The sequence below is a fragment of the Hippoglossus stenolepis genome, chromosome 14 (assembly GCF_022539355.2).
Source record: "Hippoglossus stenolepis isolate QCI-W04-F060 chromosome 14, HSTE1.2, whole genome shotgun sequence".
NCBI lineage: Eukaryota > Metazoa > Chordata > Actinopteri > Pleuronectiformes > Pleuronectidae > Hippoglossus > Hippoglossus stenolepis.
In genome coordinates, this window is record NC_061496.1 from 15067044 (window position 1) to 15093070 (window position 26027).

General features: G+C 40.0%; 1 protein-coding gene across 1 annotated transcript in view; it reads left to right on the plus strand.

Annotated features, from left to right (window-relative positions):
* The window catches only part of agbl4 (AGBL carboxypeptidase 4), a 268469-nt gene that overhangs the window by 1724 nt on the left and 240718 nt on the right, over positions 1-26027 (plus strand). The window contains exon 3 of the mRNA XM_035176609.2: positions 18890-19014. Coding sequence (XP_035032500.1) covers positions 18890-19014 — 125 coding nt within the window. The remainder of the gene's footprint in view (positions 1-18889; positions 19015-26027) is intronic.

Consider the following 26027-nt stretch of genomic DNA (forward strand, 5'->3'; position numbering starts at 1 on the left):
TGATGCTGATGCTACTCGCAGCTTTTGGGTCAGTCAGTCTTGAGAGAAATCTTTCCAACAGTCAGTTTTGAAAATAATTGCTCACAGCAGTGGGCCATCTTGAATAGAATGTTAAACATCAGTGCATGTCTGCACAGAATGGAAAAATCCTCGGGACCTAGTGCATACAGTTTATAGAGCTTTCAGGCTTATTGCAGAAAAATAATTCTATATGAAATATTCATGAATTGCCTCGTGGACCTGATCAAACTGTCTCACGGGCCTCATACGACCCAGAGGCCTGGCATGCTTCATCCCTGCCTTAACCTGACTGTAAATGTCCAGCTGCATGTTCAAAAACGTGTAAATGAAAAATGATGAAATTCACCAAAATGTCCTCAAAAATAGTTTCTAAATTATTTAAGGCAAGTGGGGGCAACTGTGAAGACTTGAGACCAAATGAAAACAGACCAAAGATAGTTGACACCTTTACTGTTCCTTAAGTCAAATTCATATAAATATTAAACTCAATACCATTGGTCTTGATAACTATACTCGGTTAGCTTGTGTTTTCTCTTTTTTGTCTCTGTCACTCATAATTAGACACCATCCTATCCTGTTAACAGTTGATACATATATTCTGATACACTGTGTTTTTTATCATAACTGGGTTATTTTATTGTCAGCATCTCCGGCCTAAAGTTTTCACCAAACAGCTCCAGTGTGATCAAAATACAACAGTTAAAATCCTATTACAAGGAGAACAAATATATTTGACTGCAGGAAATAAATTCCAGCCATCGATTAGCATTATCTTATTTATCCAACCTTATCAGGCTGCATGTTCCAGCCCATGATCTCTGTTCATTAGTTTTGGTGTATTTATATAGTGTGAGAATAAGAATGAAATCATTTGGAAGAAGAGCTTTAATAAACCAAAATGTTTATCTTAAACATGGTCACTGTCACTTAACTTTAGGACCAAGGACTCCATTAACAGTTCCGATTAAAGACAGAAGCCCCAGCTAATATTCCAACATCACCACCACCACCACTACTACTACTATTCCTAGTACTACTACTACTACTACTACCACGACTACTACTAGTTCTACTACTACTACCAATGATAATAATAATAACTTTAAAAGCAGTACATCTCACCTTCATTAGAAGAAGCTTAGGTCTAAGTCTTTTATAGTAAAGGAATACAGCAATTACAGGTGAAGAGTTAAAGCATGTTAACATGATCTTCAGTAAGGCTTATATGACTATCAAACAGTTCCCAGGGGTTGAATACAAACCGGGGGCAGTTCCAGTACAAACAGATATCTGTTTTTGGTCTTGCAACCTATGAGTCTGTGGATCTGAGAGCTCTGTCAGGAACAAGACTTATCTCTGCAACAGTATAACTGGGACAAGTTCATATAAAGATTTATTGATGTGTACATAAATGCATGTACCTGGGCATGTACTGGGTATAGTGATGGTCTTCTTTTACTGATGTCGCTATTACACTTTCATATAGATATTGACTTTTTATTGTTATTATATGGATATATTTTGTTTATATTTGTACACAGAAATTATCCACATTATCACTTGAGGGACAATTGGCCAATAGAGCCATGCTGGTTGGTTAGTGGTGAGAAATATTTGAAGTATACTTGAGAGCATGAACAACGTGATACCTTGTCAAGCTCTTTTGCCGGAACCTGGCTTAGAGTGAGATTAAGTTAATATTCCCCAGGGTCCTTTGTCAACAATCATTGTTTTCTAGCTTTTCTGACAGATGAATTGTGCAACAATGAAAAGTAAGCACTTTCTCAACCACTGACAAGGTCAGTTGGTTAGACCCTCACAGACACCCACTCAAGCGCAGAAGTAGTTGGAGTGAATCAGTGAGTCAGTGGGTCTCTGTGGGACCGAGGAGATTAGGTTAAAATGGCACTCAGATTTCATTTTTCCACAGACAAGAACATTTTGGTTCATGCAGACTGACATGAGCTTTACATTCATCCTATTTACTCTCTGATGTCTGGTCTTGGTGTCACTGACAATGTTATTCTTCCAAATTTATTTTCACTTTCATTTTGTCTCTAGGTTTGACTTTCACAGTGATATTCAGCTGGTCACATGCAAATAAGTTTTCTTCGTTGTTATGTGTCCTAGGCACCTGATATGGATATATAAAGAAATATGTAACCTAATCTACATTGACAAGTGCATAAATATAGAACCAAATAGATCTAAACATGTTAGTTTAAGCGGATTCTGCTGATATCAGTGTGTTGATACCCCCCCTTTTTATATATTTGCCTTTTTTCCCAGATGACATGGCCAGAGAGCCTCAGACATTGATTAATGTGTGCTGAGCTCCCATACTGAGATCAACTAACATACCAGTATCTCTGGCTCCGGATACATCTCCTGAATGATTTATGGAATTGATATTAATGTCTTTCCAGTAACTGAACTACTAAAGTTAGAATAGGGCATAAATTGATGTTTGCCAGCTAATGTCAAATTGATACCCTGCTGCTGTTTCATTTAAGCATCACTGTTTGTCTCGGCCTTACTGTAAAGTGAGTCTTTATATTGGTTCATAATAGTTCTTTCCTGATTTTTTTCCTGAAAGAACTTGTACCAAGCAGTGTAACTTCTCCACCTCATGTGTTGACCCTGTACCTACAGTATTCCTGAAGCAGGTGTCCATATAGAGTCCACTATATAGTCAGTTTGCTATTTTGTAGTGTTGTTTGAATGTTTAGTGAAATTTGTCATACCCTATATGGTGGACTCCTTGTTTCCCACAATGCATTGTGAAAAGTAGTGTACAACTGTTGGTCACTAACTGAGCAATATATACCATCATGCATTGCTCTTGCGATGGAGAGACGAGAGTAGAGGGGGCAGCAGGAACAGCCCGACCAGTCATACAAATATAAATATGAGCAGAGCAAAGCATCACAGCTCACAAACTGCGGCCTATTGGATGTTTTTTAAAGTCCTTTTTAAGTAGATAAGTAGGACATTTTGCAAAGAACAATTACACTTACAGTACATTTTCATGCACTATTGATTTCCCTTAATGATGGTCTCTTATTTACTTTGTACTATTCAACCAAACAATACTTTTTCACCCTTGTGAAATAAATATTATGGATGACTATAATGCCTGTTTGTTTACTGATGTGTGTTGTGCCAGAGACAACAACTCCACTTCAATCATGTAACTCTGTGAGCTTTTGTGCCTGCCTCCTTTTATTTCCTGTATTTGACAGTCATCTGCATCCCATGTGCATTTTCATGAAGTACAGATTTTTATTTTGTTGTGTGAGTGTAGCATAGAGTAAAATCTAATTGGTTTATTAAAATAGACACTTAGTTATGTAAGCTGTTTGCCAAAGGTATAAAACCTAATTTACATTTAGATGAGGCTGAATTCACTTTGTTGTCAGCCCTATGCTGATCCAGTCAGTGATGGCCTACAGATTTACATACAGTATGTGTCTCAGCCAACAGGTCCTCTGACACAGAGTCATTCTAAAACATTGAAAGCCTTTTCTTCTCAACAGGATACTCAAATTTAACCTGCAGTATGTTGATGACCTCGGAAAATGCTGCATTTGGTACTGCAGGAAATAAACATTATGCCTTTCTCTTACGACAGCATTGTAAAAGAGTAGCATGTACGTTTTTTACTTACTTTGAGATCATCTTTTTATGCTTCGTAGGACAATGAATAATCAATCATAGAATAGAAGATTTGTTTTAATATGTCAACATTCAGTCTTGGCATATTGTTGTGTATTTTGTCAGAAGGCAGAGATTCATGAAAGTGATGAGAGAAGCCTAATTGTTTTGTTTTTTTGAGAAAAATCCAAATGACTTTCTTATCTTGTCTTGTCACATTTGTTCTGTCACACACCCCAACTGTTGACATTTCCAGCTAAGTCCCAAATTCTATTGTGAATACGTCCCCACAATGTTGCTGACTAAACAAAAGGATGACACTGACAGTGCGCACATATTGTTTTACTGCACCTCTGGACCGTGCACCAGATGTAATTAAGAACTCATTGATTAGTCAGAGTGCTGTCTGCTGACAATGACTTGCATGGTCAAAGAAGTTCCTCGGGGGTGACAAGTGTTTAATGGGGTCCATTGATAAGCACAACTCATAGACTCATCTGCCTTTACAATCAATTCACTCAATACAATCCAACTTATGTGGCAGACTGGAGAACAGATATGCACCTACAGCTATTTCTGTGACCCAAATAGTCAAGACCTCTTTAGAGTTTGAGTCTCAAATACATAAGTTATTAACCTAACTTGTCGTTGTTAAACCGAGATAGTAACACATTAAATAAGCATGGGGGAAATACAGTCGAGAAGTATTTCAACATTTACCTTTTTTTGTTTTGTCTTTCAGGTTCTGATCTTGAGCGGATGACATTTGAATTGAAATAATGGATACTACATTTAAGTGCCAAGTTCTAACTTTGATTTGAATTTGTTTACATCAGCACAGACAGAACTGTGTGGGAAATATAGCAGAAAGTGCACAAATTGCAGGGTTTCAAAAGTAATTGCACTTTTGCCTACTAAATAATCCACGGGCAGCTTTGTCTCGGTTCAACATTAGTTCGTGCACAAAAAAAGATCAGAGTTTATTGAAAGTTGAGAGTTGACATTTTGATTGAGGTGGAGTTGTCTGTCAATATGAGGAGTGAAGAGGTGACCTTGCAAGTGAAGGAGATAATGATGAGCCTCAAAAAAGCAAAAATCCATCAGTGAGATATCAAAGGTGTTTTTTTCAAAATCGACACAAGGAACATTTTAAAAAGGCAGGGGTGTGTATGGAAAAAGTGGAACATAACAAACAACCTGGTAGACTGGTGATCACAGGTCTTGTGGAGGATAAGACAACATCCTTTGTGACTGCACAGAAAGTCAAGAATGCTCTCTGTACACATTTCATTGTCGTTAATAAAGAGACAACATGTTGACCATAACCATAACTTATGATGAGGATTCAGCATACGCATCAAACTCAAAACTCAAAAACTGAAAGTCCAAGTTGTAGTTTGTAAAAACAAATAATTTCTTAGTTCTGGAACAACGTTTTATGGACTGATGAGACAAAAATCAACCTCTGTTTGATTAATGTAAAGAGGAGTAAGGTGTGTGGCCCATAGCCAACACCTCATCTGTTAAACATGGCAGACAGTCTGATATGACTTGGGCATGTATGGCTGCCAAGGGAAAAAGGCTCCACTGGCATTGAGGATTTTACTGCAGATGGAAGCAACAATACTATAAGTCTGCTGATCCCTTGTCATATGTAAAATGAATATGTTCAACGACAAAAATATGTGTAACTGTCCAAATGCAGCCTGGACTGTATATACATCGAATAGATATTGTGCTCATTTCACTTGATGGCAAAAGATCTAGATGAACAATATTCAAAAAGTCTTTTCAAACCTACTTGTGCCAACATAAGAACACAAGAACTGCTTAGTTAGAAGAACTCTTAAGTTAGAAAAATAACTGCTTGCCACTGGCCGGATGATTATAGTCAAAGTGAAAGTCAAAAGTAGAGCAATGTGTTTATCCTTTATGACCCTGCGATTAAGGTTTCCACCTGTTCTATTATATACTGTATGGAATCTCTCAAGCACATCATGGACTTGCTCTAAAGATATTAAATCACACCAGTAATGATAACTGATGAAGAAATATTTTTGAGATTGGACAAAAACAAAAAAGCCTGTCAGGAGATAAGTAATGAGGATAAATGTGGAAGAAAAATATTTCCACTGTTCCACTGCTGATTAGGATTTTTATTGTGTTTTCCTCCTTTTTCCTTTAATTTTGTTTTTCCTTCCCTCTAACACTGAGCAGTGTATTTAATCTGTCAGCCCATATCTTCTCCCAGAAATTGTCATGTTGCAGTTGCACAGATCCTCTAAAGAATGACTGATGAGAGTCATACTCAAAGCAAAATTTACAGAGCAAAGACCGAAAGATAGAAACCGAGATCAAGAGAGAGATGATCGAGTAGAGGGAAAGAAATAAGGAAGTACAGAGAAAAACAATATTACAAACACTAGGGCGTGGTGGGCAGTGGCTGGCTGGTAGTCTGGTGAAGGTGGAGGAAGAAAAAAACCCGCAGTCAATGTTGTCAGAAGATATTTATACACGCCAGAGTTCCCCATGAATCAGGATAGTTAAGTTTCCATTGATTAAAGAAGAGGGAAATGTTTTTACAATCAAGCCAGATGCTCAGAAGGAGTGGCTTGGAGAGGCCTGGGCTTGCCGCAGTATCTTGCTCTGTGCCTAGCCCCGCCTCCCTCTCTGATGAAACAACGCATGAAGGGAGGCAGACCAAGCATTAACAAATACATATTTTGTCATTGTCACGTTTTCTTTTAAATGAACATAATTTAACAATTTCATGACACTACTTTCCTCACACATGTAGATACCACTGCATTGTGCAGACTTGTGGCCTTTGGATGTTCAGTTTTTGACTTTTACTGTATTCTCTGTATAGCTCACTGACCTTAGATTGCTCGAGCTCTTATGGACTTTCCAAAATAAGATCCATTCGTCTGAGTGGGAGGGAGCACTCCTGACATCTGATGTATTGAGAGGCACTCCCAGTCTCTCTGTCTCTCTTACATGTCCTTGGCAGCGGTGAAGCTTCACTGCTCAAATCACTAAATGGCCTCTCCAGTTTTCCCTTTTAGCAGTTTTCTCCCCTCTCTCTTTCTTTAAAGTCAGTAGCAGAGTATGGAGATAAATTCGAGTTGTCTGGGGACTGTTGGCAAGACCATTGCTTTTGATTTATACTATTTGTTGGCCATTTATATCCATAAGAGATTAGTCTTTATTATTATTGTGGTTTTTATTATCATCACCGTCTATCTCTGGCTTTACCCAGGCATATTTTGTCAGGTTTATTTCCCTTTCCGTGCCAGTGGCCTGTGTGTTATATGGGCTTGACCCTATGAGAAGCTTCCCATGGGTGATGCAAGACACAAAAGTGTCTTTAAAAACTCAGTTATTGAATGTATGATTCATTTATTTCCCAGCAGCATGTCCTTTTGTTGTTCCATCACTTATTCATTTGCATGAATTTGACTCCAAAGGTGGTCAATATATCTGCCTTTGTCACAGGGCTTCACAGGGGCTGAGGGAGTGTTTTGCCATGGGACGTGAGAAGTGGTGTCAGTGGGACTTCTTGAAATGCAGAGCAAATGAAACCTGTCTGACATTCAGCCTGTTGCATATGGTCCTGTGTAATCACTGAGTGAACACATTGGCTCAGTTGCACTGGTTGAAGATGCTTCCTCTGACAGGAAGTAGTACAAACACCCTCGGTGCTTTGTAAGTTTGTCGTTGATGGCTCTGATATGAGCTTTACACAGAAAGCCCAGCCAGCGCATTTTCTTCTCAAAATGTCACCAAATGCTAGCAGCAGCAAACCGGTTTGGTAATTTTGAGTAATGAAAGGATTTTGATTATCAACTGTATACACAGTGTGGCTGTGAGATTTGGAAAGGTTGAGAGGAAGAGTGTTCAGATACTGGATAATGTAGAAAACATTACCTGTTTGTAACCTGAAAATTGGCACTGTTGTTATTTCATTGGTATTGGAGGATGTGGTGTGACACTAACAGGTTTATCTTTGTTGTTGTTTTTAAACTCCAGCTTTAGGGTATTTTGTCTTCTAAATGTACTTTGGTACATCACTGTTAATTGGCTCTGGGCCTGCCTCTAGCATTGTGATACAAGTGTGTCATAAGTGAAACTTACTGCAACCAGATTTCTGCATTGCACGAGTGGGGCTTGCACACAAGGCTCCAGTGATTTATCCAGTAATTCATTTCCAAGCAATTTCTGACGCCATAAACACAGTTTCAGAGCAGACGTCTCATTTTTCATCCCAGGCAAGACTGTACAGTTTGGGAAAATGGCGAGGATTTGTAATGCTTTACCAGTCCGTGTTTTTCAAGCTGCCTGTGTTTATTCTGCTGATTTATTTAGCAAACCTCTCTCTGAGATTAGCTCCATTGATGTGCCAGGATTTGTTTGATAACACAAATTCATGTACAGAATGTGCTTATACAGTGAGGGTGAAATACTGACAGGAGCAGAATTTTGATAGAATACATTTTGGTCTGAAGCCAGGCAGCTATCTCGTAGGTCTACTGCTCAAAGTAAACAGTATTGAAATTCACTCGGGGGCAAATGCTGTTATCAGGATTTATTTCAGTGGACATTTTCAAACAGCTCGTAGTAGTGAAGATGTTGGATTGAGCTCTTGTTTTCAGAGAGACAAAAATAATATCTATTCAAATTTTTACAAGATGCCTGTTTTACTCTTACTATATTTATTTATATATTCATATTTATTTTCTTAAGCAGCTGTATTCACCTACTGTTGCTCTTTAATATTTTTGTATAAAAGAAAAAGGCAACAGCAAAATTCATATATAATCACTAATCACTGCATTTCATAAAAGACAGTTTTAAGAGGTAAGAAGAGTTATCTGCACCTGAAATCAGTCTGCAAACGATATAGTAAAGAAGGACTCAGATTCAGATAGATTGTTATCATTCTTAAGTTTAAACATTCAACAATTGCAATAGAAATCATTTTTTGAAAAACTGCTTAAGATATAAACCCTAACAGAAAAATTGATTTTAGGGAAACCCAACCACGACTTTAGCAGAGCATGTGATTACACTTCCAATAATTGATTTTTGGCCACTTGGGGCAGTGCATTAATTGTACACACAACATTACATAATATCACTTAATTAAGTTGATAAGGCACATATGTCAGCATAGAGTTGTTTATATATGCATCCAGTAGACACAGAACATCATTAGCATGCATTTGGAGTCAAGTTTCTGCAAATACACACCTGATGAGTGTACGTTCAACATTTACTCTTTTTTGCTCTGATTTGTTTTCCATCATCTCTTGAGGGAAAAAAAAGCATCTTTGGCTGCTTAATGCTCCACTGCCCTTCAACAGCTGGTCACTAACTTAAATAACTCAACTTTACTGATTGCTTAATTGATTCCTGGTAATATATCAAGGTGCTTTAGTTCTTGATGATACTGTCCAGTTCTATTTGTATGCCTCTGCCCCGGAAGCATTTAGTTTTTCGGGTTGTCCGTTCGTCACATTCTTGTGAACGCAATATCTCAAAAATACCTTGAGGGAATTTCTTGAAATTTGGTACGAATGTTCACTTGGACTCAAGGGTGAACTGATTTGATGTTGGTGGTCAAAGGTCAAGGTCACTGTGACCTTACAAATCAGAACATATCCCCTGTGAACGCAGTATCTCCGGATCTTGGATTTAATTTTGGTAGCCAAAGGTTAAAAGCATGATTTTGGCCTCTTGAGTGTGATCTCTCAAGACTGCTCGAGTGTATTTCTTTGACTTTTGATCATTTGTCACTCTGACTCAAAGATGAAGTGATTTCAGTGGTCAAAGGTTGCAGTGATCTTATATGAATCTGACAAAAATCTATGTAGAAATGTGTACATGGAATCTGCACTTGTTGACAGAGGCATTCAAACGCAATGCGGTTATTCTAGTTTTAATGACTGTCACCACAATGCCGTGTATAGATGTTAAGATATTTCTTTCTAAATTAAGTCATTTCAGTTCAATCTGCAACATCAACTGAGCATCATCTGGTACCTCCTGCAGTGAGAAAGAAGAACCGTCCCAAAATGCTCCCTGCACTCTTCTTCTCTGATGAATTATGTCTAAATTGAATTACCAAATTATGTCTCTTAATCTCCCATATCCGATGGTATAAAAAGGGATTAGCTTGTCATAGAATTGATTTGCTTTTATGGTGTATTCTAGAAAAGTATATATATATATGTATAAGAAACTGCTTGATCTTTTGCCAGCCTTTTGAATGGCAATCAGCACTGCTTTTTCCTGCTCTTTCATTTTTTTCTTTCTGAAAAGCTTGCATTGCATTGACAGTGGCAGCACTTAGTGTAATTCTCTAGATTCAAAAGCTGTTTCACAATGAGAGATTTCCTGTGCATTGCTCCTCACTGCAAAAAAAGAAACACCCTGGGGTTTACAGATATCCTCCCCCCTGACTTGCTCAACTCCTGGATTCACTCTTGCACCTTCACCTTTTAGCCCATTAAATATGGACCAATCTGATCAGCAGAGACAGTACCGGATTGGTCAGCCAAATAAATACAGGAAAAGCACCACTAGCAAAGTAAATTACAAGAGACATTCTGGACATTAGAGATGGAAATCAAGTGTTCTGGGTGCAAGCAGTGGCTGTTACTCAGAACAAATACAGCCGACTCCAGGTCAAGAGCCATTTACTGCCATACTGGATTAACTGGATTGTTCCTTATTTGAGAAAATTCAGTCCACTTTGGGGTGATTTGTTTGCTCTTAACTGCCAGGCATAGGAGCTGAAAAGAAAAACTGTCTTGGTTTAAAGAAAATATTTTCTTTTTGTCTCTTTCTCCGGCATTTTCAGTGACCGACATTTTCAGTACTTACTTGTATTTTTTTTTTCTTGCTGACCTATTGGTTATTGGCCAATGATTTCTTGCCTCCCTTGTTTCTCTTCTTTTCTTGCATCGGCTCCCTGTGTTCCTGAACTCATTACAGAGCAATCAGCCTCAGGCGTTGAAGTGTGCACCCAGAGGGAGCAATAACTGTAAATAAAGACTACTGCAGGCTCTCCGATAACATGTTACCAAGATGATAACAGCCCTTCTTAGCAGGCCTGTTGACCTTCTCCTTGCCTTAGGCTTGCCAAGGACTCCTCAGCTCCCTACACTTTTATCTCCAAACTCTCCTCCACCACTGGAGCCGCTGGAAAGATTACTTCTGAGGAAGAGAAGGATGGACTTACACCAAGAGAATATAGAAGAGGAGAAGAGAGAAGAAAGGGGGAGAGTTTTTGGAGAGGAGGACACAAAACAAGATAGAACAACAAAGGCCCGACCTGGGTTGTTGTCCCTGTGCCAGTGGCGCCACCTCCTCTGTCTGTCCTCAGTCTTTGTAGGGCTCAACATAATTAACTTGTTAAAAGATAGCATGAAATTGGAACAGACTTGTATTTACTCAGTGGCCACCAACACAGAATACACCAAAAGCAAAAGATAAATAGAGCGAGAGAGGTGGAGTGACAGACAGATGGGCAGACAGACAGAAAGTGATGGAGAGAGGATGAGGACCGAGGGATTGCAGTGCCCCAACTCTGATAAAAACATCATCTAACTGGCAAACCCACAGTTTTAAGGCTTGAGAAACAGATGAAAGTGAAGATTGCAATTCCTCATGGTTTACTCCCCAATACTAATGCAGAGTGTCTGACAGAAGCATGTCCAGAGCTGTGGGGCTAAAGGACTGTCTGGATGAGATTGATAATACAATTAAGCCTGTCCCAGTATGAATGCATCACTATGACCCATTACCACACCAACCGCTTCAGATGGAGAATACCAGTCTAGCTCTAGGGCCTTTTGGAAGGAAAAAATACAATTATAAAAGGCTAGCTGGGAAATGTGTTCTCTTTAGAATGTGCAGGCAGGCCTGTACATCATCAGATATGTGCAGGCTGCCTGCATATCTCCCTGCTGTCCTCGGGCCCAGCTTTCTTCATCTATATTGACACGAGGAGCTCACTGAAGCATAGATGGACTAATAACAATATGATTTTTCCCTTATTGTCCCCTCTTATTGTCTGCTCTTATTCTGATTTTGTTGTGTATTCAGATTAGTTTCACAACACTTTCCAAGTAGTGTTTACAAATACACAATCAACCTTTGTGTGAGTGGCTGTGTAGGACATCAGACAAGGCAGTTTTAAATATTAAGTTTAAATGAAAAAGCTTTTTGTTATCAGACAATCTTGTGGGCAGTAGACTGTCCAGTCAGGTCCATTTGGTTTTCAAACACAAAATGTTCTCAATTAAGTTGGAGGCAGAAATTTAAAAGATCAAATATCAGTCACATAGTAAACTTACTGTTAGTTGCTGTGGTGTTACTCTGTGCTCGTTCCAGGGGATGGGTTTAATCACTGGTTGGAGTAAAAGCACTTGTACATTGCATGCTTTATGATATAGTGATGCTTCAGGTGATGAACTTGGACCGTGTTTTTTGGCTCATTTTATAATATACATCTCCTTTCTGTTTTGTGTCTGACATACATTGGCTCAGGCTCTTCCGAGACTTTGTCAGCCACTCTCTGTCAAAGCACGTCCCTAAGTAGCTGAAGTGTCTCCACACAGGACATCTTGCTGCCTTGTTTATCCACATAAGCCCTTTGTGCTTCTTGACATGTAACTTTTAAGCTGTTGCTTGTGGCAACTGGAGAAAGTTTCCTTTGGGGAAGAGTTTCTCTCCTCTCCAGCTGACTGACGTTGGATACCATAGTAATGGCATTTGGTGTTTGTGTGCTTCCTTAACCAACCCTATTGTGACTATGGAAATGGCTTGTCCGTTTAAAATGACATTCATTAGTTTATTTAGAATTAGGTAGGTTTCTTTGATGTGATTTGTGTTTGTAATGTGTTGTCAATTCAACTTATTAATGGTATATCAAAGTTTCATATTTTCATATCAGGACATTTTCTATGGTGATCAATGTGTTCAGTACACGTTGCCCTTATTGCAGTTTCACAAACTTGTTATCTTGCTCAGCCATTGCTGTGTGATACTGCAAGTGGGCTTGTTGATAAAGGAACACTTTCTACTTACATACGGAAAGTGAGCGTTGTAACAAAGGTATTTTGAGGTTGCAGAGCCATCAGAGATGCCTCCAATACTGCCAATTTGCTGGGTAAGTTGGTGGATCTATTAGTACCTATTTGATACCATGTTTTCACTGAAAACTCAGTGAGAAGAAGCGACCTCAGGTAGTGTAGTGTTAACCAGAGCTAGCTAAAATGTTAGCAATATGTCAATATTTCACGTTGCAACGTCACACAAGTAAAACTGCTATGTGTACCACATGCAAAACTTTCGAGGGGTGGCACACAGCTCATAAAATACGTTATAAAATAATAAAATTGTAAGTTATTTTTAAAAGCACTGGTATCAGATGGTTTATGGTATTGGCTGATACGTAAAGCCCACGTATCAGTATCGGGAGTGGAAAAATGGTATTGAGAGGTTAACTTTATATCAACCATAATGAAATGAGAATCTGTTCATCTCAGTCTCGACAAGAAACCAAATGAGGAATATTTCCCCCAACCTTAAAATATTCCTATAAAAAATACTGGGAAAATCTGAGCCAGTCCTTTAAACCATTTTCAAAGGTAGACTGCAGTTTAGTGCACCTGTTAGGTAGTTAGATTGTGGAAACTTGGAGGTGACCTGTTTAATCTTGCCTGCAGATGAAGTGATAAGGCATCAGGGGAGAAGGCAGGCTTTAAGAAGTCATGAGGCAGGAGATTGATGTTTCCTTGGTGACAACTTGCCTTAAGACAAGAGGGAGAGAGAGAGACGGTAAGAAAAAAAAAAACAGACGTTTAGCTGCAGGTCTAAACTGAGACCCCTTCACTATGGCTGCTGCTTTTGGCTGGAATCAATTCTATCTTTATCAGTCGCCCTTTTCTGTGTCCAGGAATCCTCCATACACCGCAGAGCAGCCGGGGGGGAAACTGATGTGTTTTCCAATAATGAAATGGAACACAGCAAAAAATAACTTTAAAAAGGTGGCTGGCTGGTCTCCCTCAGCAGTACAGCACTCTTTTAATCTCTTGTCTAGTGTTTCAACACAGTTGTGGCCTTGCCTATGCCCGTCAAAGGGAATTGAATGTACTATCTCGTGTGGGTGCACATGTATGCGTGGACTGGGGGAATTGGATTGAGGTTAATCTATAAAGTTTGGTATTTTCTTGCTCAAATTGTAATATCCAGAGATAATTCGGTCAGTGTTTACTGCATGTCAATATATTAGCCCAATCAGATGGAGCCCTGCTGCCTTAGATGATAAATTAATGATATTCAGATCATTGACAGGTTTTTCCGTCAATGAATCATTGTTGGAAGAAGAGAATAAGAAGAAAATAGAGAGAAAAGAGAATTTGAAAAGGAGCGAGGCGGCTCCTTCAGATCTCGCTCAGCCTCCTAAATTCTACTGTGGAATCTTCACGTTACTCCTGAGTCAGATTCATCACTATGAGCAGTTGATTATATACAATAATTGTGAAGCTTATTTATGATCCCAGAACCTGGGGAGAAAGTTACAAGGCACAGACACTGACTCTGCTGCTCTCTGTGTGTGTGTGTGTGTGTGTGTGTGTGTGTGTGTGTGTGTGTGTGTGTGTGTGTGTGTGTGTGTGTGTGTGTGTGTGTGTGTGTGTGTGTGTGTGTGTGTGTGTGTGTGTGTGTCTCTCTCTTAGCTGACGTCTCTGACTCGCTACAGTTTAAAAGTTGATATCAACAATGATCATCACATAATGATCGATACTTTTATTAATGACTTAAATCTTTCTTCAGAGCAGCACGCGCATTCATCGGCCGCTCGCTCGCCTTTTCTCTCTCTCTCGCTGTGTAAACTCAGACTGGGTAAAAACAACAGTATTTATAAACTTAGACAATGTATGGAGCTGTAGGAGATGGCGGCACGTTCGGTTTGGTTTAACGCGGCCTGCACAGCACACAGCGCGAATGATAGAGACACAGAGAGGAGCAGTAAATTACTGACAGAGCTGCTAAAACTGTAAAAAAAAACAACATGTATGAAAAGGCCGCAAATTAACACTTTAAATAGACTGAGTGGAGCTGTGCATGGCTCCCTGGGTGTCTGCCGAGGACTTGATGGCGCTTACTGTAAGAAACACAAACTCTTAATCCAAACATATTTAATGTTATACATCCATCCATCCATTATTTGTAGCACTTATCATTTGAGGGTCACAGGGGGCTGCATGGAGCCAATGCCAGCTGACTGGGCAGGAAGTAGAGTACACGCTAGAAAGGTTGCTAGCGTAATGCAGAGCCAACATACAACTATTAATGCTCACATTCCCATTCACGGTCAATTTAGAATCTCAAAATTAACTTCATCCCAATCAGCATGTCTTTGGACCTCGGGAGGAAGGAGCCAGAGGAACCAAGAACCTCCATGCTGTGAGGCGTGCACACTGCACCATGTTCCCACCCCAATGCCATACATATTATGGAGAATTTATGGGATCAAACTTGGGTGTAAAAATATACAAGACTGAGGAGACAATACCCCACACGTCTGCCGTGTAGAAAGCACAGTAACCGCAGTCTGTTTCATTTTGAAACAACTGCCTATTAGCATTCTAATGGCTGGCTGTGTGAGTGAGTTCCACCTCAGGCTCAAGGCAGACAGGCCTGCTGCTGCTGTTCGATGATCCATCTGCATGGCAGAAACCATCCATCCAGTGGATAGCTACAGGCTGCAGGCCGGCCCTTTGTGTGGGCTGAGCACTGTGACTGCTCCCTCTTGTACCTCCGTAATGGGATTACATTAGCCAGGTTCTTCTGCTCCCTCTCCAGCTCTTTCTTTCCGTCTCTCATGCACACACAATACAACACGCACACACACACACACTGGGATGTGTGAATGACTGACTGTCCACTTGGCCATCTCATGTTTGCACCTAGTTTACTTGCCTATGGCCCTGTGTATTGATGCAGGTTATATAGCATTTTCCTCTGACATTTTTGTTTTCCGAAGAGTGTTATTTAATTTTCACTTTTCTTTCAGTTTATTTTCCCTATTTGTTTTCATGGTTGTGGGAGAGACGGAAGCAGAGGAAGAATCAGAGAAAGACAGACAAGGAGAGATGCGGAGGGTTTTGTTCAGGGTTTTCCTCAAGGAGACGCTGTCATGTGTAAAATCTTGTTCAGAACCAGCAATTGTGTTTTGTTGGGCTGCACCAGCAGGGCTAAGCTGTTCATTGAAAAGCAATTTGTTAATGTCTTAAACGCTGCACTAGTTTTCCCTCAAGGTCAAAGATTGATATTCAACATAACCTGCCAAGACACCACTGAAGAAGACTACGGAGAAAGATGATACTCAAGAGGAATTATGCAAGAGATGTCAAGGACTAGATATTTTGTCTTTTTTCTTCTTTCTCGTCTTCTCTCAGTCTGTAGTTCATTAACTTCACTTACACTAATACAGTCTCTGTCTCTTAAGATAATTCTTGACAAATGCGGTCTACTGCGAATCGCTTTTCCACATCATACTCAATAAACCTTCTTTTTGCTTTGTCTAGTTTATCTCTGAAGCTTTCAGGGGTTGCTTCCGAAAAATCAGTTAGATGTTTGCGTTAGTTAAATACTAAATGATACAAGATTGATTAAAAAGGGTCAAGCCACCGGCCTACCAAAACGTTTGAATCTGGAGCTAGCCACCATAAAATTAAAACGGGAATCAATGGTGTGTCATATCCCTGCTGCTCCATGGACTGAACATGTAATTCTAACCTTGAGGCTGCAGCCATTCTCACGTCAGGCCTTCCAGCATCGGGCTCAATAACCCAGCCGCCCATGGCTGCTGTCTGTTGCCCCCCCATGCTACAGTATTCACAAGCAGGAGCTGACAGATATTAGTTTGGTCTATAACTTTATCTCCACTGTCGGAGTTTGCCCTGAATTTAGTAGCATGATGGTACGGAGCCGTTTGTTAATTTAGGTTGTTCTTCAGTACAGGTTATTGTTTGTTAGTCATTTGTGATACAATTTATAAAAAAAAGAGTGAATTATATTTATTTCTGACAGCAGTTCAAGCTGCCAGATCTGGAAGGGAGGGAGTACTCTGATGAGTATAGTTTTACATTTATTTCAATTTAACTGTATAGGGAAGTTTTTATTGTGTTGTGAGGGTGATGGAGATCCACGAGTTAATGTATTGATTTCTGATAATGGTTTAAAAGCATTTACTCACTTTAAATCTTCAAAAAAGTATTGACCCTCAAAAAGTGACCTTGCTTCCATTATTGAAAAACATTACGAAGACTGATAGGACTGCTGACCTTTGAAGGCTTTTATGAACTTGGTCTAATAGGCTGCATTTGGCAGTGTCAGCTCTGTGAATAGCTGTGATGTTGGTATGAGAGATGATTGTTTTGATGACACATCTGTCTGGAACAGGTGCTGCTCTGCTGTCAATCTCCTCTCTTTGTCAGTGCTTGCGAGCTGCAGCTGGGTCTGGTTCAGCCCTCCGCCTGCTCTCGCCTTTATCTGCTGTAAATGGTTCAGAATTCCATTGCCAGTCTGCCAAAAGAGCTAGTCCACGCATGGCTGCCTGCTTCTTAACTAGTCAGCCACTGTGATAGACAAACAAGAGCTGGATGATAACTCGGTATTATCATTTATCTTCATTGTCTTTGTAAAATCATGGAGAGCCCATGTGTCAAGCTACACTGTTGTCATGGCTAAATGAAGATCATACTTCTCATAAAATATATTGTTTGAAAATCATATTCTTGTCATGCGGTTGCCTCAATAGGTCTAATATAACATATACAATTCATCATGTAATTTTGAACATTTTTATTGGTAGGAATGATACGCATATATTGTTCTGATAGTTATCAAATATATCTTTTCATCCCGTATTTGAGTACTGTATCAGCTAAGTAATTTTGTTTATAAAAAATCCATCTATAACATTTTTAGGTTGCAATTTCCTTCTCACTGATTGTGCATTGATATTGAATGCTGTGTTTCAAATGAATATACCACTTTAAATATGAAATTCAAAATCCAAATACTGTTTGCTGCAGTCCTCCATAAACTAATGATTGCACCTCTGTGGATAGCTTCAGTGGAGCAAAGTGTGTGTGTGTGTGTGTGTGTGTGTGTGTGTGTGTGTGTGTGTGTGCGCGTGTGTTACAAGCTGAGTAGTGGATTAGCTCTGTCCGATGGCAGAAGGAGAGGGATCTACTTTGACAGTGTGGTAGTTAGCCCATCTGTCTATAATCAGCTGTGTTTGTGTGTGTGTGTGTGTGTGTGTGTGTGTGTGTGTGTGTGTGTGTGTGTGTGTGTGTGTGTGTGTGTGTGTGTGTGTGTGTGTGTGTGTGTGTGTGTGTGTGTGTGTGTGTGTGTGTGTGTGTGTGTGTGTGTTCGTGCTGCTGCTATGTCACTACCTGGCACCAGGTGGTCAACAGTACCCTGATGTAGAGTTGTGAGGGACTTTGAGCCTATTGGTCTGCCCTGTTTTCCAGTGACTTTAACTCTTGAACAGCTGCTGGTCTTATACAGCATCTCAGTTCAGCTTTTAAAATGTCAGTGTCGACATCATATCTTATCTCACTCTCCTCCATCTCGTTGCTTTGACTCTGACAATCATTAATTTGCACATGCGCCACAAAAATCTCAATCACATATGTGTCCATATATGAATCAGAAGGTACAGACAAAGCCTATATTTAGAATGCTTGTCATGTAATAATCTACTAGCCAGTCATCTTATAGACAGCTTTGAGAATTGGAAGCGGGGAAAACAGTTATGGATGGCTGGAACAGCCCTGTCTGTTGGTCGTTCTGCTCCTTATACCTCCTCACACAATCTCTGTGTGTTGTTTTGGTTTGAGAGACTTACCAATGTAGAAACATGTGCAGCTACAAACACGGATAAAACAGGAGGCGATGCACCATTACTAGACAGCTGACTGTGACATATTGATTTAACACATCTGCCTTAGGAAGCAGATCCTCAATTTGAAGTAAGGTCATGTTGTGTTATCACACTGTTTTAATTGCCGCCTGTTTGTAATGTTTTGAATCCACTGACTGAAAACCTTGAGAAAATACTGATAATGAATTTGTGTTGAGGAATGCTCAGCTCTTTGTAATACTAATGTAAGTTGTCTTGCTGCCTTTGCAGGAAACCTCGGCCGTGTTGACTACATCAGTGAATTCGAGTTTGACCTCTTCATCCGGCCTGACACCTGCAACCCGCGCTTCAGAGTCTGGTTCAACTTCACAGTGGAGAATGTCCGTGAGACACAGGTCAGAATGCTGTGGTCCTATATAGTGCTACCATTAATCATAGACAAGGGCTCTGCTCCCAATTCCATTCTATAACACACAAAGACTCTGGTTTGAGGCAGCAATAAGAGGAAAACTATCAAGTTTGGTGTTTTCTTCTATCAGTTCTGACAAAGTGAATGAACTCCAAAGCCCCAGCCTACTCCAGCTGGTGAGATCTAACTGATGTAGAGGGTTCTGTTTACAAATTAATAAATATTAGTAAAGTAAGTAAATATAACATACCAACAATATTATTTATATTATTAATAAGACAGTACTTTATCAACATGGATTTTTATAAAAATCCTGAAAATAAGTAAATATATTTTTTAAGGTCTTACATCCTTAAAGATAATATGTTGTTGAATCAAAATTGATTAAGTTATAAATATAGGTGAATAATATTGACCTTCTGTTGGCTAAGTACAGTACTGCAGGTCAACAGTTCTGCTGCCTTTATAAGAGGACAAATATAGTCTTTTTTTTATAAAAGTCATGGTTGATTTTCATCTCTTTAGCAGGAGAAAGTTGCAGAACCATCTCCTGGTGTGATTCCTGTGTTTCCCTCTTAATATTAGGAGGTTAGTGGGGATGACGTGGTTTATCGGTTTCACAGAATACTGTGCGGTAAAATTCTCAACTGTTAGCTGTAGTGTTTCAATCTTTAATGACTGTAATCACCATGGTGATATGGTTGATCCTGTCCAGCATCAACCAAAGTTAGGAAGTCTCAAAGACAACGTGCCTCGTGTGTTGTAAAGACATGGTGGAAGGGCAGGCGGTGTTAGAGCTTTAAGATTTATTTCAGTTGACTAAGCAGACAAAGTCAGAAGTTAAATTGTTTTGATATTATATGGTGCTTTATTTTTTTTTAACTTAGGTTTTGAACATTTTCAGCACATAGTAACAATACTGCAATAGTACCAATAACGTGATAATTTAGGTCTTGGATCCACTATGCTGTTGAATTTCAAAAATACTATGTTTTTTAAGTTACATTTATGTGTGATACGCTGTCATTATGTCAGCAATCATAACTGGTACTCACAGATTGCTTTAACTAGCCACAACTAACCTTTGTGTCACCTTATCCACAAGCCATGTGAGATGTTAAAAACATTTTCTTTCTCCTCTTTTGTGTCCTCAAACATCCGGGTACGACATTGAGAGATCATATATAAACACTATCAACTGATTAGATTGGCTGAGAACTGAGGCTGTCCTCTATTTTCTACCTCACTTCTTGTCACAGTCTCCAAGCTTGATTCTGCCACTAGCAAGCTCTGAGCTCTGTGATTGGTTGAGAGAGGCAGTCACGTGCCACAGAGATACACTGCATGTGGGTACAGTGAGTGCGGCTTCGGGGGGATGGAGGGTGGTGCTACCATTTAAATATATCTTTGCAGAATGAAAGGAAGGTACAAGTGAAATCAATGGGTTTCAAGTTTGTTTATGTTTGCTTTCTAATTTCTGTGCATACAAGCTTGTCAGGCTTAGATATGAAGCAAACAAAAAATGAGAGATAAAATGCAGATGGAGACAAATATAAATACAGAGGGAGAGAGGTAGAAAGACGGAGGGAAGAGATTGACAAAGATGAGAGTGATAACAAAAACAAATAGCGATCCATAGAGAAAATGAAGAAAGATGAATTCACAGCATGCTGTTACTGCTGTCTTCCTGTAGAGTGTCCAGCCCAGTCTATCTGAGGCTATCAGGCCTATCAGCCCATCTCCCTGCAGTGCTGTAGTCAGCACTAATCACATTTTATGGCTCTGAGATGAATGGGAGGCCTCGGCTTGGAGCCGGATCGATCCCAGAGCCAGATAGACCAGCACCAACAGCCTGCAGCTCGGGCCAACAGGATATTTGCTGTTGTGGCAAAATGACAGAGAAAGTGTGAGGGAGAGAGACGGGGGAGAAAGTGACTGGGGAGTGGAATACAACACTGTAAACGACAAAAGAATGATAAATATCAGGTATATGAACAAACTATGTACAGTGCCACTTGCGAGAGCCAGCCCACAGGTGACAAAAACCAGTGAAAACCCATTTCCATCGCACACTTCCATGCACTCTCTCCATAGGACAGCTCACAAGCTTCTGTTTCTTATCAGTCCAATTTCCTTCTTCAAAGAGACCTTGTGTGAATTTAATCTACTCCAGTAAAAGGTGTTGTGGTTAAGTGCTGCCTGTGCATTTTGCCAACGTGTGTGCGTGTGTGTGTGTGTGTGTGTGTGTGTGTGTATACAGACCCTGTGATTAGATTGTGTCTTTGTGCCCATAACCGTCAGAATCCACATAAATCTTGAGTTTATATATTATGGTTGTATTATTGTTCTGATATGACAAAAAAAATGTAAACAGAGAAATTAAACAAAGAATAATAGCATGAGTAAATAAACCAACTAAGTGTAGCTATGTGGGGAGAGGCTGTGCTACAGCGATATCAGTGGGTTCCAGGGAAGAACTGGGCTGTTGGAGTGTTTCATCCAGCTAAGCCTTGCTAACTCTCAGCCTGAGCCAGGGGAATGGGGAACAGTAAAAGCCCGTGATATTGGAAGTGAGATGGCCATTTTGAAGGAATGTAAGCTGGTGAAACAGATTTGGTCTGCCTCAATCAGCTTAGCAGCTTTGTGGAAATTGGCTTCACCGTAGAACTGGTTATGATGGATGGCTGGATGGATGAATGTCTCTGTTTTGTATATTTCTTTTTTTTTGACACACTCACTTACCTCAAAAGCCCAATTCTGGTTTCGTTGGCTGCAATGACCAGGACCATGTGACACTATTTCAGGTTTGCTGTGTTTTGTTTTTTTTTGCACCAGACCATTTCTGTTTCCAGTTCAAAGGTCTTTACCAACTACTTGAACAGAAACCACATTCCTGTCTGCCTGAGCCATACTTAGTTTTTAATGTTAGCACACAGGCTAGCTAAATTTGCCTGATAACATGCTAGACGTCAATGGTGAATATGGTAAATGTGTTATCATGTTGACTTTAGCATTTAGCTAAATACATCACTGTGGCTTGGCACAGTCTCCCAGAGCTGCAGATATCCTTGGCCTTGAGTATTGAGGTCAAGTCCATGTGGACCAAACAAATTGTTGGGTACACAGATAACATCACACAGCCTCGCTTACATTATCCTTAAAATGCAGTGTAGCTAGTGCTATACTTTCCAAATTCTTCAAATGTGTGCAAGACCGCTACCTTGCGGAATTTCTATGACTTGCACGGTTCCTTGTCACCAGTTGTCTGTTGCAACGCTGCTACATTGAGTTTGACTTTGAGTGCGAGAGAGAGAGAGAGATTGAGAGAGAACATCAGACGACATCTGATCTTTACTTTGGACGTCGAAACTAGGGAAAAGTGTCACTCTTATGTGTAGCACACTTGAAAAATCTGTGAAATGCTGAAAAGCTGTGAGGCACGTGCTGTGTGGCCACTCTCCCCTACTAACATGGGCACTGAAAGGAAAACCAAGATCCACACAGGCCTCAAACGTTTGCAAATTGGACCCCTGAAGGCCTCTGGTTTATCGCCTCATTAGCATAAATGGTTTAATTGATTGTAGAGCTTATACCTGAATACATACAGTGCATTTAAGTAATGCAAAGATTTCAAAGACTGGTTATGTTGTCTTCATTTCTATCAGTAATTTTAACTTCATTTATCAGTACAGTAAACCACTGCTAACAGGATGAAACTAGAAAAAAGGAATGGAATAGAAGGAGAGGGATAATACTGTAACAGCAGAGATGAACATGAGTTATTTCTTTATAGAGTTCTGATGTATGTATGTATACAGGTATTTGACCATAAGTTTCAGTTGTATTCATGAGTACATTTTTCATAGATGTTGCTACTAGCGTTGCTCTTTGGAGACATAAATTTGTTATGTTGCCCACTTGTTTTTGTTGTCGTACAAAGATGGGGGTAAACCTGAAATCTACAAACTTGTCGATGTTTGGCCACTTAGTCAGCATTCATGTGCAAACCTGCATTTTGTGCTACGCCATGTACTTTAGAGCAGAGGGCCCGGACTGTCGAAAAATCTCATTCACTTTCATTAATAATTCAAGAGCTCAGTATCATGGGACCTTTAAAAAAGTTTTAAAATGTGTCCTATGTCCAAACTGAGTGAATTGCAAATGGACATGTAAGTTCCAGCTGCCACTATTTCATTTCATCTTCTGCGTACGTTATGAGCAGAAACCAGTGGATGGGTTGATATGATACCCCATTGGGTAAGTTGATATGCCATTCCATTCTGCTGTAGGGATGTGCTCGATGTCAGGCTCCGTGAAGGGCACGGCTGTGAGCTATTATCGTAGAGGCCTTCAGGGAGCCATTCATAGAAGACAGGCAGTAAAACCTTGCGCAGAGTGCCTTCAACTCTTCCAACTACTACAGGGGTGATTTGTAACCCTCGCTTGTCCAGAGCAAGCACAGTACAGGGTGGTTATTCTCCATAATCAGGAAAGAGAACAAACTGCAGCAGAATAGGCCATGTGTTAACTCGATTCCCGAAAGAGCCATCGTCAATTCACTCTTTCAGACAATGCTCACCTTTTTAAATTCATCATCAGTGATGTTATGCAATTTGTCGTAGAGAGATGAGGTGGATGGCACATTAAGTTAAATATTAAACAGGATGTTAAAACTATCACAGAGCCGTTATGGATCATGTCTTAATGACACTAATCATCTGGTTCTACTTTTATACAGCTACTGTCTTTTCATAGAATCTGATAAACAATGTATTGTGGGTTGCAGCCAGGTCTATAAATGAGTACCATATTACAAGAGTCAAATATCACATATCATAATGACTAATTGGGTTTAAAATGCCTGCAAACATCCTCTAAAAGGTGTAATTATCTAACTGTGTTTTCTTATCAGTTAGAAAGATACACCATTAATATTCTGATGTCTTGTACGACAGCGGAGACAAAGAATCGTGAAAAGGAGAATGACAGCGGGGAGGATCAGGGTAATAGATGTGGTGCACAATACATTTCTTTTTTTTGTACGGAAGAGACGGAAGCAGTAACTGAGTATATTGGAGGAGGAAGAGGAGGAGTTGATCTCGTAAGCAATACTTTTCCCTCCCATCCCTAAATAGAAAACGTTGGCAGCAGTTATGGGAAGTCAGTTGCTGGTTGCAGTGTGTAATATCAATGTCAGCCTGTATATTAGATGCTCCTATGCGAGTTTGCTGCTTCATTAGCTCTGGACAGTCTTCTGGTTTAGACAGCCTGTCTTGGCTACGTCATCGTGGATTAACGCAAACCTCTCCACCGCTCCAATCTTCAATGTCGATGCCTTTCTCGTCCTCTCTCCCGTCGGTGCTCCTTGTATCCCTGTACCATCAGGTCTGTGTCGTAATGTCCTTCAGCAGTGACATAGGGGGAGGAGGACAGGCAGGTCTCTAGCGAGCATCGCTGGATGAACATGGGCTAATCATTGCTGGCGGGGCGCGGCCATGAGCATGCGTTCCAGACAGGTGGTTGGTGATGGTTATTTGTGGCACCTAATTTGGTCTACCCATGGGACGGCTTGCTGGATGCGCCGCTCTAGAATTAGACTCATCCATATGCATTTTTATCAGGTCTTCCCTTGCTGTGAAAACATGCACGACAAGGGCTCATACACAAGATACATGTTCCAAAACTCACACACACAAACTAGCTTTCATGCTTGTCAACAGTTCTGCTTGTCTTCTTATCCTGTCTGTCTAAAAGAAAACGCCACACACAGGCTGGCCATGTCATTTTTATTCATTTCCATTGCCTTTTTCTTTCTATTCTGCCTCTGCAGCATATGGTACAAGGCAGATAGGCATATATCATGTGTTTGTGGTTTTCCTCTTCTTTGGAAGTTTGTTTTTTTAAGCTCCCCCTCTCAAAAGAAGAGACAGTGGCTTCCGTGTGACTCCGCCAAAGGGATTATTTTACTTCTAACATGCCACATAGACCCAGAAAGTTTAGGGAACCTACTTTCAAACCCCTGAGGGAAGTTGCCGAAAGATATGTGTGGCTTCTGAAAGACATACGAGACATCAGACAGTTGTGCCAGAGAGCAGAGGGTATCGTAATTGACCCTGTTCTGTTAAGGCAAACTAAGGAATCCTCCCTCATTGTCACAGCTGATGCTCCCCAGATCACCTCATAATGACATGGACAAAAGGATATGACAACAGCACAGAATTCATTTTAAAATTGTCTCCCTGATAGCAAAATTAGTTTTCCCTAGGTTATCTCTGCTGACACAAGGTTCCTTATCTGAATTCATTGCCTTATTTTTAGCCTGATTTGCTTTAAAAAGGAGCCACAGACCTTAAGGGCATTTTTAAAAATAAAGCAGAGACTTTTATTTGGATGGTCTTTATTCGAACAGCAGGAACTCATACAACGCTTTTATCTCATATTCCATGTACATACATTTTTTTATTTTTCAATTTCCCCTTGATTTGTCATGATAATATCTCACAGCATAATATGTCATATGGTCATAATAACATCTTACGGCAAAATTAACAGCACTTAATTGAGTTAGCATTTGATTTTTGTGTATATTTAACATGTGTTGTTAAGTTGGTATATCTGCTCATAAGGACACTCATCAGTGGGCCATCCATTCATATCCCGGCAGTATGGCGGAGTGAGATGCTGCCAAAGTGGTCTGAATGAAGACGCTGAGTACAAAGAGCAGTCTGCGAGGCTTTTATTTTTTTTTTGCATGGTACCACTTTACTTATGGAAACAGAGCATCAGAAATCTCTATCATGTCAATCGTTTTTTTGCTTGTTTTATGGTAAGTAAAGTTTTTCCAAAATTGTGCACATTGTGCACATTTCATGATAGGCAATAACTCTCCTTCCTGCATCTGCAGTGCACAGTGTGCTATCACCACCAAGTGCAAGTGAATAAGAAGCAAATACAATTTAGGAAAAATCTCCTGTGTAAAAACAGAGCTGTGTGTCCTTT